This window comes from Abramis brama (assembly GCF_963993115.1).
Source record: "Abramis brama genome assembly, chromosome: 6".
NCBI lineage: Eukaryota > Metazoa > Chordata > Actinopteri > Cypriniformes > Leuciscidae > Abramis > Abramis brama.
In genome coordinates this window covers 15,752,306-15,769,405 of record NC_139968.1, presented here as the reverse complement: position 1 = coordinate 15,769,405, position 17,100 = coordinate 15,752,306, and the positions used below count along the sequence as shown (strand labels likewise).

Below are 17,100 nucleotides of genomic sequence, written 5' to 3'. Positions count from 1 at the left end.
TGAAAAACAATATCATATCATTACTTTCTCAAGAAAACAAATGGCTCTAGCTTCATAATATCTACAAATGGTTTTATTAGGGTTTTTGACTAAATATATAGGCCAACTTTCATAATGTCTATGACTCTGTCAGCTCTGTGCTGCATGTCTATGTGTTTTTGTCTGTATATGCATTTATGATTTTATGCAATTTTAAATATGTAGGGTTAACCAGGGTCACAAAGCCCCTATTAGTCTGTTTAATGCGTGACACGGTCCATGTAAAATTGCCCTGATATATCACAGTGTGCAGAACAAAACAGAACAGCGGCGAAAGAAGAGATCCGTACATCTCTTCCCAGTTTAGATGCAGTTTGTGCTTGTTTTTCAGTGAAATACTGTATGCCATTTACAGCTGTGAAACATGGAATTTGAAAACATGAAATCCATGTTCATTGGAACATGAAAAAAATATATTTTTGATGTGTAAAGATACAGATATCAGACACTAAATGCATTGTAAGTGATTAATAAATTAGTTATTTGTAGTGGCATTTATGCGTTCTTATGACTTAATATGGAAATTATTAACAGGATACTGAACCATTTTATTTAGAACCTTTTTTAGACTATCAGCCACTTTGCTTTAGTGTTAAACCCAAATAAATGGTTACAGAAAATGGAACCGTTCTACATTAATTCTACAGAAAATCTAGCTTTTATTGTAATTAAAATATCATGCTGTATTATCCATGCCAAGTCAGTAGTTGGCGATATAACGTAAATAAAAATTGAACACCGCAAGTAGTTCAGCAATTTATGCATTTTATGAGACAACGCCGAATTCATCACTCACCTGTTAATGTGCGGTTGTTTACCGTTGTTCTGCGAATTTTCACTGGCGAAATCTATAGGCATTTGAATAGAAATCCATGCTATTGGGAACTTTGCACAGATTTCGCAACGGGTTTAAGTTGGTCACAAAAATATTAGCCTAAATAATCACTTTTTTTCACAACATGGTTCAAACTGAATTTCTCTTACATTATCAATATTTTATTTAGTTTACACCTGTATTGGCCTCATCACACTGTTTGGAATGCAATTAGTCTGATTTTTTAAATTATCTGGGGGAAAAAAATGAAAAATTTCAGGGAGTTCGCTGAGAACAACCCACAATAATTGCTTGGTATTTGTGTGGCAGCCTTTGGCGTATGGTGAGAAAGATCTTTCTGTGTTGTTATAACTGGCATTTGTCATAAATCAGCATTGAAGACTTTCCTTGTGTTATTATAACTGGCATTTGTCATAAATCAGCATTGAAGCCTCTCATTGACCCATGTCTGAGCCCAATATAACTGTGTTTTACCCACCAGGCTGTCCAGCAAACATTCTCAGCAAGGGCACGAGGTGTCAGTGATCCCATGAATTCACGGTTATATGCATCAAATCAATTGACATTGGCACAACTTGAAGAGGAACACGTTTATACAAATAATTAAACCCAGCATCCATTTACAACCCTTGTTCGGGCTGGAGACCATACAAGATGGTAATTTATTCCACATGTTGCTGGTATCAAGCTTGAAATACAGTGTTTTATGATGATTGAGCATGTGTCTTGAAACTTAACATATTTGATAGTTATAGCCATACAAATATTAGACAAAAGCCTAATTTCCATCAGAACAACTAGCTTTACAAAGATAAATATGATTGAAAAAGGAGCCAATCTGCAGCTCAGAGGTCAATGATTCATGACTCATTGCAAATCTTCTCAGCTGTTTATGTGTAGCCTAGTAATTTGAAATGTGAATCACTTTATTGCTGACATTTACGTGCATGTTAGCAGCTCTTTATGCGAGTACTTTGGATGTCTACACGGTAAGAGCGATGTTTATTTACTAGCTAATACAATGCAGATATATTTAAAGGAGTCAGTTATTGGCTTAATGTGTAAAATCCTGTAGACTTGTGTTAGCGATAAGTTCATCACCACCTGTAACGTTACATCTCGTCAGCTCTCCAACGCGGTAAAATCATCATTGATTTAAACAAAAGGCAGTGTTCTCGTTTTCTAAACATTTAGGCTACGGTTACTTGCTAGTTTGTATATCCACCTTAGAAAATTTAGCAATTAGAATGTATTGTTTTTGAACACAGAGCTGTATGTCCAAGCAAAACTTCAAAACTGCAGTTTGTTTCGGTTTTTATTTTATTTTTGTAAGGCTCAGATATTATTCATATATACGTGCCTCTACATTTTATGTGTCTATACTTTGTACTATATTACCTTGACATTAATGATATTTAAATAAAAATAGGTTGCGCGTCAGAAGCGTCATGATTTGAGCGCCAACACTGACATCTAGTGGTTGATGTGAGCACTGCACGAGCATGAAGTCCTAGCATACATATAAATGTTAATGCTGTGTAGGCCTACATACGCTTATGTATCGTATCGTGCACAGATATGCTGTTTGAAATAAATCTGTCGTGATCTTCCATGATCTGTCCAAAACCAATATTACCAGAGAGCATATAAAGCTACAGCCTATTTATTATTATTGGCACGAAACATTAGTTATGTGTGAACTGAAGACACTGAACATTTATTTAATTTGCACTATGATTTAATGAGCCATGTCTTGAGGCCAAATTCTGTGTATATTTGTCTGAGGAATGTCCTTTAGGAAATGCGGTACCGATATTTGTTTATCTTGTAAATAGAATGTCCAGTGGGATTTTCTAATAATAAACCAAAACTATTCCAGAAAAGAAATTTGGCAAATCAAGGCAAATCAAGAATATGCGGTGCGTTGTAAACAATGTGGGAAACGTGTGAGCATCATGGGATTATTTCCCGGCATTCTCATGTCTAGTGCCAGAGTTAATTGCGTATTTTTGTTTGTAAAGTCCCCGATGAAATGAAGCATGAACGCTAATGAATGCAGGCTTTGTGTTTATTATCTGTTCATACTGCAACAGGCCCTGCTAAAGGAGATGCATACGTTATGACATTTTCCCTTTTATTTTGCGCAACCACAAGTTTCCAAATGAATTTGATCCTCGGAACGTTTTTTTGTGCACAATCCAAAGAATTCAATGTTTTGCTCTGGGTTTCTGGGATGTGGCCTGGATCTTTAAGGACACCAAACTGGTTGAATGAATTTAGGGGGCCACTGTGGGGTGATGAGATTGTGCCGTTTCCATGGAACCAAATCCACTTGAGTCACATGGCTTCATACTAATGAATATTCTGACCACTTCTTTCCAGACCAAACAGTTTGTTGGTCACTTTTGGCTTATGCTATCAGCAACATGAGCCTAACGGGGATCGCTCTGTCTCTTAACGGGACGGCCTCATTGGAACCAGACGAGACAGCCACTCTCTATGGTGAGTAAACCGTGCTTTAACTCATGTAGTTTTATCAAAAATGTGCTTTAGCTTTCTGTCTCAAAATATGTGCTAAATGTTCCTTAAAAGTGTAAATGCTTAATTTTGTATCCATGAAAACAATCGTCTCTCTTTCCTCGCACAGAAGTCAAAGTGTTCAACATCGTGCTTTCGTCAGTAGCTCTGTGTATCCTGATAGTGACAGGAATCATCACCTGTATCTCATATCAAAGACACAGAAGGTGAGTAAACAGACATGTGCAATAGGCCTAAAACATATTTGGACACTTAAGCCACACTTAAGAAATAATGTTTGTCCGTGCATTAAATTAAATCTCAGAATTTGGCAGAGCAATTGAAATTTTTACTTCATCAGAATGGTGCGAAACTTAGTAAAGGTTTTCACACTTGCTGTGTGAACACACACACAAAATCATGGACATGATTTAAAAAAGGTTAAATGGTCCTGAATAAAATAATCACACGTTTGTTCGCGGTCAGAAATGGTCGCATTGGAAATTAATGGGAGACTAATTCTAGTGGAAACGTTTGGTGCTGCAACAAAACAAAATTGTACTTAAAGCTTTGATTTTCTCACAGTTTTAGAGTAAAACGTTTTGGAAAATATATCTTTCATAAAAATATTGAAAATAGTATTTTTGTGTATTTGTGCAATTTTTTTTTTTTTTTTTTAATTCAGCAGTAATCTGCCATGTCTTAAAAAAAAAAAAACTTAAGTCTGCACAAAAGCATTTAAGATTTATGACAGGTCTATATATTAGATTTATAAATACTATATACTTATAACTATTGCATAAATATAATTTAGTACCATAAAATCCCCTAAAAATACAAAATATCAAATAAAGAAAATAAAACTCAAACTAAAATAAAATAAAATTAATCAAACTAAAATATAGTACATTACATTTCACTGAAATTAAAAATATATTTATTTCGAAGGGTTAAAACTAAAAGTTTGGCAAACAAATGCAAAGTTTCTCAGGGGAACGGATACTATTTCCATCACACAAGTTTCGCAAAGCATCAAAATATTTGCACTTTGCCATATTTCCATAAGGGGTTTGCAAGCCAACACAAAGTTATATAATAAATATAATTTACTTAAATGCTTTTTGAGTTTGTTTGCAGAAGTATTGCATTTCCCAGAGAAACATTTTTGAGAGTAATATGATTGATTGAAATATGATTTATTTCATTGCTTTTAAGTTTGCCCGCAAAGCTTTTGCCTTCTCTCGCAAAAGTATTGCATTTCCCAGAGAAATTTTGCATTGGCTTGTAAAAACACTGAAATATAGTTTTTCCTTGTACCTTATATATTTTTTTTTAATCATAAACGTGTTGCGAGCGAATTCAAAGTTTCTCAGGGGACGAGAAATCATTGAAATACCATATAAAAAATTTTTGCATTCTCTTTCAAAAATATTGCGTTCCCCTGAGAAAACTTTGCAATTGCTTCCAAATGCATTGAAATATAGTTTATTCTCCAATATTATTTCGATCACAAAAGTTTTCAAAATCTTTGAAATATAATTTATTTCAATGCCTTTGAGCTTGCAAAAATGTTGCGTTCACTTGCAAAAAGAACTGAAATATAGTTTTGCCTCCTGGACGCAAACATGCGAGCAAATCCAAAGTTTCTTAGCTGGGATTTTCAACGTTTCCAAAGCAAGAGCGCGCAAAAGCATTAAAATTTAGTTTTTCCTACCATCCCCCCCCCCCAATCATCATTTCCTTTTAAGGGTTCCATATTGCTGGCATATTTGGTCAAGACCTTCTTATTGGATCTTAAATTGTGTCATGGTACATATTTTTGTGTCACAGGAAGCATAAAAGGGCTCGCATCTATGAGAGTGCCGTGGCCTGCGAGGTTCCCGAAGAGCCAGTGGGTGTTACAGGTGTGAAGAAAACCCATAGTTTCCGTAACCCGCTCGCCCTTTTCAGACGACAGGAGGGGCCGAAGGACAACTCACGGATCCACTACATCTACACCAACCCTCTGCCGGTGGGACACGAGGAGGACAGGATCCCCCCTCACACTCCACTCACGCTGCAGGACTACGCCCGCGACCCCAAGAGCGGCATCACCCTGGTCCCGCCCATTTTTTACATGCAGCTGTAGGTAGTCCTGGGCAGTTAGTTTTTAAGGAAAACTTTGATCACCGTCATGTGGAACACAAAAAGAGACGTTTAGCAGAATGTTCACGCTGCTCTTTTCCTTACAATGAAAGTGAATGGTGACCAAAAATCACCATGAATGTGGTTCATGACTTCTGCGCTATATTCTAGCCGAACTACATCTGTTCCTCACACAAAGTTAGAGTATGGATTTAGATCTGGTTAACATATGCTTTTAGACGGAAAAAAAGAAGCTCGGATGTTTATCAAAATTTATAATTTTGCATTTCACAGCTGAGAAAGTCACACAGGTTTGGAAGAACATGAACTTGAGTAAATCATTTTTTTGGATGAATTTTTCCTTGGGATGAGCAAAAGTAAAAGGCAGTGTGTCTTTTTCCACAGAGTTTTTAATTAGCGCATAAAACAGCTGAAAGTGTACGTTACAAAAGATGCAGAAAGTGAAATATATCCACCAGAAAAGCAGATAGAGGCGAAGACTGAAAGAGAAGGAGCGATCGTTACAATGATGACAAAAAAAAGAAAAACTGTAAACAACATTTTTAGACAATCGGCTGAGTTTCCCGGATCAGCCAATCCAGAGCCTCCTTCCTGCCTTGCCGCTCCATCTCTGCTCCAATCGTCTCCAAGCATTTCCTGTGGTAGTCGTTCACCCAATCACGCTGCAGGATGACAAGTATGTATTATTACAGCAATCCATGCTTTAACGAAAGCATTTTCATAGAGGTTTACAGGATTCATGCATTCAAATGTTGTGAATTATCACAAGATAGCTGTCTCAAGCATAAAGCCCTAACGTATACTTGGATTTTTACAAGTTTTTATGCTAATGTATGCGAAATAGTGCAGACACTGGACAATAATTAAACTTTCTAGTGCGCTCTAATGTGTCGGGCACGTTATCAAATGGCGTACGCATTAAAAAACTGAAGTAAGCTTTGGGCTTTAGGCATCTCTAATCATTTTCTTTTCAGTTGTTGTTATTAGATTTTATTTTTTAAATAAACACTTACAAAAAATGTTTGCAAGAGTTTTTCATAGTTATTGTACAAACTGCCTTGTTGCTAAAACACAGCAAACTGTTAGCATGCTAATTAAAGCACCACCACTAATAATATAAAAAAATAACTATATTTATGTAAAAAAAAAAAAAAACCTCTAGATAAAGTAGTCGGCCATTGCAATGGTAGTATCTATCGGTCTGCTCTTACCTCTTTCTGTGTGAGTATGTCTGTGTTGATCATCTTCATCTGGATGGGGACTAGGGTGAGGGGTTCAAACGTCAGACTACCTCTGTTCCTGTAGTTATACTGAAAAAAATGATGTTGAAAGATGAAATATCGAACCTCAGACCTCTCAAACGTGCATTAAATAATTTTGGGTTTAGTTTGTTGTCTTGGACTCAATACTGACACCTATTGGTGTGGAGGAAACATCACGTAAACACAAATATTTGGACAGAATACCTCAGTTCCTGTTGTTATACTGACATTATAAATGTCGTTTTTCAAACCTCTCAAAAGTGAATTAAATAATTTTTGGTTTAATTTGTGCCGTTACATCTTATACTCAATACTGACACCTATTTGTGTGGAGAGGGCATCACGTAAACGCAAATGTTTGAACAGACTACCTCTGTTCTTGAAGTTATACTGAAAAAAAAGGATGTTGAAAGCTGAAATACTTCAGACCTCTCAAAGGTGCATTCAATTATTTCCGGTTTAGTTTGTGCTGTTACGTCTTAGACTCAATACTGACACCTACTGGTGTGGAGAAAGCACCACGTAAATGTGTCAGAATATTTGACCTTGTGCACCTATAATGATCTGTATCATTAAATCGATGTATTTTCTCAGCATAAATATGAACTGATTATGGAGTGGTTTGATGCAGTATTTACTTTGGTTTTTGCGGGAACGACCAGGACAACGTTTTCCAGCCTAATGCCAAAAGATCCATCTTCATAGTACCCAGGCTCTGGAATAAAACAAGCACAAGACTCAAATATATTGAACCAACCTCACAGTAAACTTTAACTACATTTGAGGCAGAGTTGCAATAATGCCGCCTTACAATAGTACAGAAACAGGTTAAAAAAGGAGCATTAAAACACTTTCAGATCCTTAAAAACTGCAATGAATAAATCCAGAATGAAAGTAAGTGTTTCTGTACCATCGCTGACGATCATTCCGGCCTCCAGAGGTTCGTCTGCAAAGGTTTTATAGCTGATGCCACACGGACCCTCGTGCACGTTAAGGAAACATCCGACGCCGTGGCCGGTACCATGAAGATAGTCCAACCCAGAGTCCCAGAGAGCAGCACGAGCAAACGAGTCCAACAGGTGACCTGTAGAAAAGAGCACAGTCCACTGAGACCAAACGCGTCTCTTTACCTCACTCTACACAGCATTAGAGCACTTCAGACTGCTCCAAAACAAACCGAACTTCAAGTTTCTGATTTTAAGGACGTACCTTTGGTACCATTGGGAAAAACCGCAGCACTGACGGCGATGTGTCCCTTTAGGACGTATGTAAAGCATTCCTGTAGAGATCAAATATTTTGTTCTGATAGTTTTCAGGCTATTAAGTAAGGAGAGAGTTTGATCTTGAAGGAAATAAAAAAAAAACACGTTTTACCTTCTCATAATCAGACGGGGTCCCAAAATGCACTGTACGAGTCACATCTGTAGTTCCATCTCTGGATTTCAAAGACAAAAATTTTCATTTTATATATAACAAATTCCTTTAATTCTTTAATATTTAAATAAATAAAAAAATAAATGAAGCACTAATTGTCCTGCAGTGTTTGTGTACGTACCTGTACTGAGCGCCGGAGTCAATAAGATAAACTTCATTAAGAGAAAGAGTTCTGTTGGTTTCTGGGAGAGGACTAATTAAATGACAGATCAGAAAGAGACAGTTTAAAAAAAAAACAATTTAGAAAAAAACAACTTTAAATGCATGGTTAAATACTGTATTATCACAGCAGCCCACCTGTAATGTATTATGGCCCCATTTGGACCGACACTAGAGATGGTAGGAAAACTCAGCCCAACAAAGTCTTTCTGTTGACTAGACAGACAAAAAAGAAAAGATTTTTAATTGAAAGCAGATTTTCTCGCTGCTTCAGTGTCTGCAGTTCCACAGATCACCAGATGGTGGCGCCATAATCTCATACAACAGAAAAACAGCAAGTAATGCAGCTTTTTAAACGCACTGGTAACGATGGCATAAGTATTATGATACTGCTTTGATTTATAAAATTATATAAAAATATAATTAAGTCAATGTGTGTGGAAAAATTCATTGTTTGGTTCTTTTTGCAGGTCAAATGCAGCATGTTCGACTCACCTGCGTAATTCTTCTGCTTTATCTGCTGCTGATATCTCTGTGACCGTACCTTTGGGAATCTATATAAATGACAAATAATTATATTTTCGTTATGTATTCATCATTCAATCAGTAAGGTAGAAAAACGTAGAAAAGTCTTCCTGAATAAATTTCCAGCGGATAACGATACCTCTTTCTCCAGCCAGGCAAAAAGTTCGCACAGCGCCACGGCGTCTTTGATCTGTGATGATAAAAATATTGTGATTAATTAGGCAAAAAAGTTGAAGATTTCTGGAATATCTCTAGCCACGTGGACTTACATGTGCCATTTTCATGCCCTGGATCTCTGTGGGGTTCTTGACGGCTTTTGCCAGACATAAGGGTGTGTATGGGATTGCAGCTCTGTGGGCCTGGACAATTACAATTGTAATCAATTTTAATTTTAGTTAATTATATTTAATCATATTTAAACACTTAAATGTCTAGACTTTATATCTAGACTTTCCAAGTTTTGAGCACAGCAACCTAGTCAAATTGCAACGATAAAAAAAGGCATAAAACAGCATTAAAAATATGACAAATTTTGTATAATGACAGTGGTTTACTTCCTATCCAAAAGGATAATACATTTGCTGTGAATATAGGGAATATTTCCTCCCAATAGGCCCCTTTTTGTATGTGGCGTCCCTCAGGGGACAATTTTGGGACCACTTTAATTTTCCCTGTATATGCTTCCTTTGACTTGGATTTTTCGGAAGTATCTTGACTCACCTTAGGTATGACTTGTGTAAGAGCGCAGCTGGCTTTGTCGCAAATCCACATCTTATCTTTGGGCGCCAGCGCCGCACAAACCGCATTCAGCTCTGAGAACACGGACTCGTACGGAAAGCACTGTACGGTCAGATCCGGTTTACTCGGGCTGTCCAGTTCCAAATGCTGCTGGACCGCAGCGTCCAACAAACGCTTGCTGTCCACAAACAATCTAACATAACACATGGACCAGATGACAGCAATGAGCACGGGTCATGTTTCTGAAACCTGGGGAATTGTCAGTATAAAGTGAAGAATCAGGAATGTGAGTTTTACTTTATGCTGCTAATGCCGATGATGGCGTAGGCGAAGAACACAGGGTTGTATTCGATATCTGACCCGCGCAGGTTAAAAAGCCCTGGAGAGAGAAAGTGAGATTTCACGTTTTGAATGTCACATGATCCTTCAGTAATCATTTCAATGATCTCACAAGTAATTTTACTATGTTTGTGAAGACATTTCCAGGACTTTCACCTTACCAAATGTCGCAATCAAGTCTATAATTATCAACATCAGCACAAGCTAATCTGACTCGAGAGCTCTCTGACTGGGGTTAATAGGAAAGTGGAGAGGAGAACGAGGGCTGGGTCGTGATCTGACCACTAACCACGCTGATACGTACACGCAATCTCATCTAGAGCCGTGACCACAAACCAGGAAATCTTCCTTTCTGCCATTTTTCCTCTCAGAGCTGTAATTTTATCTTGCCAGGTTAGGCCTACAAGGGAAACAGCAACACAAAAATGTCTCAATGTTCAGCAGCACAAATTTCATGACTGACCTTTAAGATCAAATGTATATAGTGTGTAATTATTATCCTCCATTGAGAAGTGCTGACCGGTGTATTTGAGCCCCAGGGCGATGAGTTTGGTGCTGGGCCGAGCCGGCCGATCCTCCCAGATGGCGTCAATGAGATTGGCCTGCACCGCGACTAAAGAGTGACCCGCACTGCTCAGAGCCTTCGACATGTTCTTCCACTGGTCTGAACAAACACAATCACAGACAGCTGATGCACCACATGACGTCTTACAAGTCAAATAATTACGATTTCTCCGACTGCAACCACAGTAAAAGTAAAGTAAAACTAAGTTTCTTTGTTTGTTTATAGTTTAACACCATTCATGGCGAAAAAGAGATTACATTTTTTATATTTTTTATCTTAGATGAAAATTCTAAAACTAGATCTGGCCTTACTTCATTTAAAATATTTTCATAAGAGTCAACTGAAAAATATAGTTCACAGAGTTCAATCTATCACAGTTTCACAACAGAAAATATTCTAACAGTTTAATCTATCACAGTCCATCAAAATATGCTTCAGTGATAATGAATAAGTAAAACTAAAACTCTTTTTTTCACCCAGTTAAAAGCAGACTACTATGCAGAAGCAACAAGCCCATTTAAAAAAATTTTTATAATTAAAAAATAGTTGTAAATTATTAAAAAAATTACTTAAATATGAATACAATGAATTTTAACAGTAAAATTAAATTTAGATAATTTCATAAATGTTGCATGACACCCCTACAAATATGGATAAAAATATCTGTATGGATAACCATATTCATTATTTTCAAAAGCTCAGACTAATATGCAGAAGCGTTATGCCTATTTAAACAATTAATAATAATTTTCTATATTTATTTAATTATTAAAATCCTTTCAAATTCAAAATATTAAAACAATTATTTAAATAAAATATTCTAGAATATGTAGAAGCGTCATGCCCTTACAAACCATTAATAATTTTAATAAAATGGTAATCAAAATCATTAGTTAAAAAAATTATATATATATATACACATATATAATAAAAATATCTGTATGGATAACTATATCTATTATTTTAATAGTCTAATAGTCTAACTAATATGCAGAAGCGTCAAGCCATTTAAACAATTAATTATTTAAATAATATATAAATACAGTTATGTACAGTTAAAATACAATTATTAATATGAATTTACTTTAATTCACTAAAATATATTCGTACCCATATGTAAATAATATGTTCCCCTAAAAGAAAAAGTTGCATGATGCCCCTACTAATATGGATGAAAATATTTGTGTGCATAACTATATTTATATTCAAAGGTGTTATTGTTGAATCCTCACCGGCAGCAATGATCCAAGGATCAACTCCCACTTTGGAGTTTTCTGGGAGAACGCTGATGAGCCAGTCCTCCTGGGACAGTGTTTCCTTCAGTCCTGGCCATACAAAATGACAATCATATTCATATTGCACTTTTGAACAATGCTGTATATAGACTAATCGACATAGACCTCAAGATTGATCTATGTGAAGTCAGTGGAATGTGGCTCAGTATTAAATTCAAGAAAATATTCTACTGATTTTTTTGTAATGGCGCATGAAAAGCAGCAGCTTGGCCAACTTGCTTCCAATAGCAGCGATCTGATAACAAATGTAATGACCTAGCAACTGCATGTCATAAAATTATGCAAACATGCCCTGTACCCATTTTCATCAGAGTCCAGTTATTGTCCATCTGTTGGCTGGCCTGCAGGAAGTACCGCCCATCAGTCCATAAAGCTGCATGCTGTTCTGTGACTATAGCAGTCCCTGAAACAAGCACACACAGCATTAATTAATGTTAACCACAGCCTGCAAACATGTTTATTAGAAATATAACCAAAAACCAGAAGCACTTGTTATTATTATAAAAAATATATATTTTCTGTTTTTGTTCTGTTATTTTGAGATTGTTCAAAAAAAATCTAATTAGTATTAAATTAAAATAATAATAATAATAATTATCAAAATATTATTAACTAATAATAATAATAATTAGATCTACAATTAAAAATAAACAATACAAAATATTAAATACAATTATTTTTATTGTTGTTATTATTAAAAATTTAAATTACATTTGAGATGACTTATACTTATTAAATTATTACTTTTAAATAATTTTTCTTAATTTATTATAATAATTTATCATCTACATAATAATTGTTATTATACATATTAATAAATAATAATCATATTAATTTTATTAAAAGTAAGAATATAATACATACAGTTATTATTAAATTAAAATATTATGATTATAAAATATTAATTAATAATAATAAACAACAATAAAATTATATTGTTAATATATAATAATAATAATATATTATTATATAAAACTAATTAAAAAATAGATTAAAGTCATTCTTACTAGATTATTACTTCTAATTTATTGTTGTTAATTTATAATAATAATAATTTATAATAATAATATTAGTTAGTTAGTTAAATGTTAGATTATTCTTATTAAATTATTACTTTTAAATTATTTACCAATAATTATTATTAGTAGTAGTATATGAGGGATGTTGGGTTATGCTTCATGCCATTCCTGAATGAGTCTGTGCCTAAAAACAAAATCTGGTCACACCACTAAAAATCATGCATGACAAGCGGTCTCTCATAGTCATTTTTTACCAGTTTTACTTCCCCATTCTGTGGGTGACTGAGATTGAGGTGGAGTGAACGGCACTTCTTGTAGTTGCAGTGTCGATAATTGTGTGTGTGTGTGTTTATCTGGGATTATATTGTCTGATTGTGATTTATCTCTATTTATGCAAGTAATCTATATCTTGTAATAAACATAATTGTTCCAATATGTGTGTTCAACTATGATGTTTGTATAGTTGATAAATCTCCACTGTGACCCAGTTAAAGAGGGTATTTTCATATTGCAATTTTGTAACAGTGAATCCTTTAGATCCCCAAATTCAATAAACTTAGAGCAACATCTGCACGCACCTGCAGAGCCGTTGAATCCGCAGATGAATTCCCGACGGCAGTCACAGGGAGCGATGTATTCACTCTGCAGGATGGACAGATGCAGCGGGGGAAAGAGAGAGACGAAGGGAAAAGGTGAGATCAGCTCTGTCAGCAATCAGTCCTAATTACTGCTAATTTAACCATCCAGCAGAATGAAAGAAAACACTCAGCAGGAGGACACACACACACACGCATGCACACATGCACACACACACACACACACACACACAATCAGAGGAGATTTCATAATTACACAGCTAGAAAGGAGGGGGTGAGGGAAGCCCATCACTCACACAATAGAAATTAAACGACTCAACACGACTGAGACACTACACACTATACACACACACACATTGAAAGTTTTTAAGGCAGCATTTTTATATATCACATGCAGTACATTTAGAATTCACTGGTTGTACATTTAAATCACCGGTTAAATGTTTATAAAGTGGAATGTTCAAAAAAAGTCACATGCTGTATGCTTATAAATCACAGGTTGAATGTTTATAAGCTGGAATGTTTATAAATCACAGACTATATGTTTATAAATCACATGCAGTATGTTTATAAATTACAGACTATTATGTTTATAAATCACATATGTTTATAAATTACAGACTATTATGTTTATAAATCACATATGTTTATAAATTACAGACTATTATATTTATAAATCACATGTTTATAAATTACAGACTATTATGTTTATAAATCACATGTTTATAAATTACAGACTATTATGTTTATAAATCACATATGTTTATAAATTACAGACTATTATGTTTATAAATCACATATGTTTATAAATTACAGACTATTGTTTATAAATCACATATGTTTATAAATTACAGACTATATGTTTATAAATCACATGCAGTATGTTTACAAATTACAGACTATTATGTTTATAAATCAAAGACTGATGCGTCCCAAATTGCGTACTTGTATTAAACTTATACTTATACTAAACTACATAGTGCATAGTGTGTCATTTGGGACAAAGCTTCTATGTTAATAAATCACAGAAATTAAACGACACTCTACACCACACCACACACACTTGTAATGCACATAAATCACATGCAGTGTGTTTAAAAATCATAGGCTGTATATAAATCACAGGTTAAATGTTTATAAGGCAGAATTATTATAAATCACATGCAGTATTTTTATATATCACAGTCTGTATATTTAGAATACACTGGTTGTATATTTAAATAACAGTTTGAATGTTTTCATGGTGGAATCAAATGTTTTTTTGTTTTTTTTTAATCACAGTCTGTACATTTGGAAATCACAGGTTGTATATTTAAATCTCAGGCTGTATGTTTACAAATCACAGGTTGAATATTTATTAGGCTGAATTTTTATAAATCCCAGGCAATGTGTCATAAATCAGACTGTATGTTTATAAATCACAATTTCAATGTTTATAAGGCCGAATTTTAATAAATCACAGGCCGCATGTTTATAAGGTCGAGTGTTTATAAATCAAAAACTGTATATTTGTAAATCACAGTCTGTATGTTTATAAATCACAGTCTATATGTTTATAAATCAAAAACTGTATATTTGTAAATCACAGTCTGTATGTTTATAAATCAAAAACTGTATATTTGTAAATCACAGTCTGTATGTTTATAAATCAAAAACTGTATATTTGTAAATCACAGTCTGTATGTTTATAAATCACAGGTTTCACATTAGTGGAGCACAGCTCATGTGTTTTAGAGCAGGTTCACCTGATGTGCATCTCCTGAAGGGATGATGTAAGCTTGGATGGGCTCTGCAATGCACTTGCCATTCCTCATGGCCTGTCGGAGCTGCCGGAGCAACTCCACCGTGATCTTTGGGGACATAGCGTCTGTTCAGAGAGAAAGTGCCAAAATTTACACGATGACTACAGAGTGAAAAAACAATCAGTAATTTGCCAGTGTAATATTTTAGTCGATATCTAATTCTAATAGACGTGAACTTTTCACTTTCAGGCCTATGCTAATCAACTATAATCTCAGTCGAATGATCCCTGTGTGAAAGAAATAAAAATGTATATGCGAACCAAACAATTAATTTAGTAAATCTGTTCACAGGAGTGAATTTTTCAACTTTGATATAAGATTGTAATAAATTAAAACCACTGCTAGACTACTTTTTAATACTTCAGTTTACATCAGATCAATTTCCAAGTCTATCGATGTGAAATCAACAAGTTATTATAGTGTCGACAGAAGTTAAATGGTTTCTGGCTGTGCAAGATTGCATATAAGTGTAAAAAAGGCTTCTGTGAATTACCTGTAGCCATTTTCCCTCTGTGAACCTGAGGTCTTACTGTTAACGTGGCGCTCAAAGTTGGAAAGATATGAGATTGTTAACCTTTACCTTGCAGACTGTCTCTCAGGTGGCACAATGCGTCCATCCCATAGTTAAAGATTTACTGTCTACGTCTTCTTATTTTGTCATTACGCAACCATTTACCAAATGCGAAACTGAAGCGCTTTATTGGTTCCTTTCGCAAAAGACTAACACTAAAAACTAATTTTTCAAAGATAAAAGATTCTGTCATTGTTGTCAAAGAATGGAGGATTCAAACGATTGAATTAATAAAGATTCTGATTTTCTATGAGAGACTATACATTGTAATTCATATGATTTTACAGTATTAATAAACCAGTATAGCTTACTATGCCTTTTTTAGTAAAGTATGGTTACTTTAATGCTTTTTTGTAGGGCTTCCAGGAAACTGAAGTCACTGATATTTTAAATAGGCCTATATTACACTTTATTTTTGTGGATATATATTTTAGCCGTGCTCTATTCATTCACAGATAACGTGCGCTGTTGCCAAAAAGCTACATCATCGAGAGGTAACTGTTCCATCTTCCAATCACTGCAACGGAATTATCATATCGACAGCTGATTGGCTGGACGGGCTCCACAGTTCGACAATATAAACAATGTACATTTAAACAGTCAATTAGCGAGCATTCATTTAGACGAAAGATCTGCAGTGTACGATGAATTAACAACGCATCAGTAAACTTAAATTAAACCAAACCAAACCAATACTATAGTTAGAATTTATCTGTCTTATATTTTATCCGTGGTAGGTGTGGCAGTACCCCGTAATTGTACCAAATACAATTTGTTCGATTAGAGAAATGGTATTAGTCTGCAAACATACTTGGTTTTATTTATTTCGCACGCTCATTGATACATTTTTTTCTATCTTATCAAATGAGAGATTATGTGGTGCGTCCAGACGCTTCCTCGATTATCAAAACAAGCGCATGTTATGCAAGCGACAACAATAACACTCGTCCTGGTCTCACGCTGCACAATCCACTGCCGCTTTCTGAGCATGCAGCACATAAAGTGAATAAGTGACATCAAACAATTCACCATTTACCTTGGAGAAGCGAGTCCTGAAATGTAAACTATTGGCAAAACTCTGTTCCTTGTGTTAGTGTGCGAAGGAAGCTGCCATTACAGTGATGACGTGTGAGAGCACGTGACATGATGCCTCTTCCAGTCACACGGCGGCGCACATGGGAATCTCCCACAGTCTGGTGGACATGTATTGCTATGAAGACCAAATGAAAACTCTATTTTTTAAACTATATATTGAGTTG

The 17,100-nt window shown here is 35.0% G+C and overlaps 2 protein-coding genes across 2 annotated transcripts; one reads left to right on the top strand and one right to left on the bottom strand.

The window, feature by feature from the left end:
• Positions 1–1,795: 1,795 nt before the first annotated feature.
• Positions 1,796–6,559, top strand: LOC311085585 (uncharacterized protein). Its single transcript, XM_084118115.1, has 4 exons — positions 1,796–1,863; positions 3,257–3,376; positions 3,522–3,618; positions 5,222–6,559. Exons 2-4 carry the CDS (start codon positions 3,301–3,303, stop codon positions 5,517–5,519), a joined length of 471 nt encoding a protein of 156 aa, XP_083974241.1. The 5' UTR covers positions 1,796–1,863; positions 3,257–3,300; the 3' UTR covers positions 5,520–6,559.
• xpnpep1 (X-prolyl aminopeptidase (aminopeptidase P) 1, soluble) lies at positions 5,908–16,983 on the bottom strand. The gene is made up of 20 exons (XM_084118114.1): positions 16,878–16,983; positions 15,214–15,335; positions 13,451–13,514; positions 12,152–12,256; positions 11,791–11,883; positions 10,514–10,657; positions 10,298–10,393; positions 9,952–10,033; positions 9,637–9,847; positions 9,186–9,275; positions 9,056–9,106; positions 8,887–8,945; positions 8,530–8,607; positions 8,354–8,425; positions 8,173–8,233; positions 8,008–8,077; positions 7,709–7,882; positions 7,437–7,513; positions 6,748–6,846; positions 5,908–6,198 (listed from the first exon to the last, which is right to left on the bottom strand). The coding sequence occupies exons 2-20, from the start codon at positions 15,328–15,330 to the stop codon at positions 6,079–6,081; spliced, it is 1,863 nt and encodes a 620-aa protein (XP_083974240.1). The 5' UTR covers positions 15,331–15,335; positions 16,878–16,983; the 3' UTR covers positions 5,908–6,078.
• Positions 16,984–17,100: the final 117 nt, after the last annotated feature.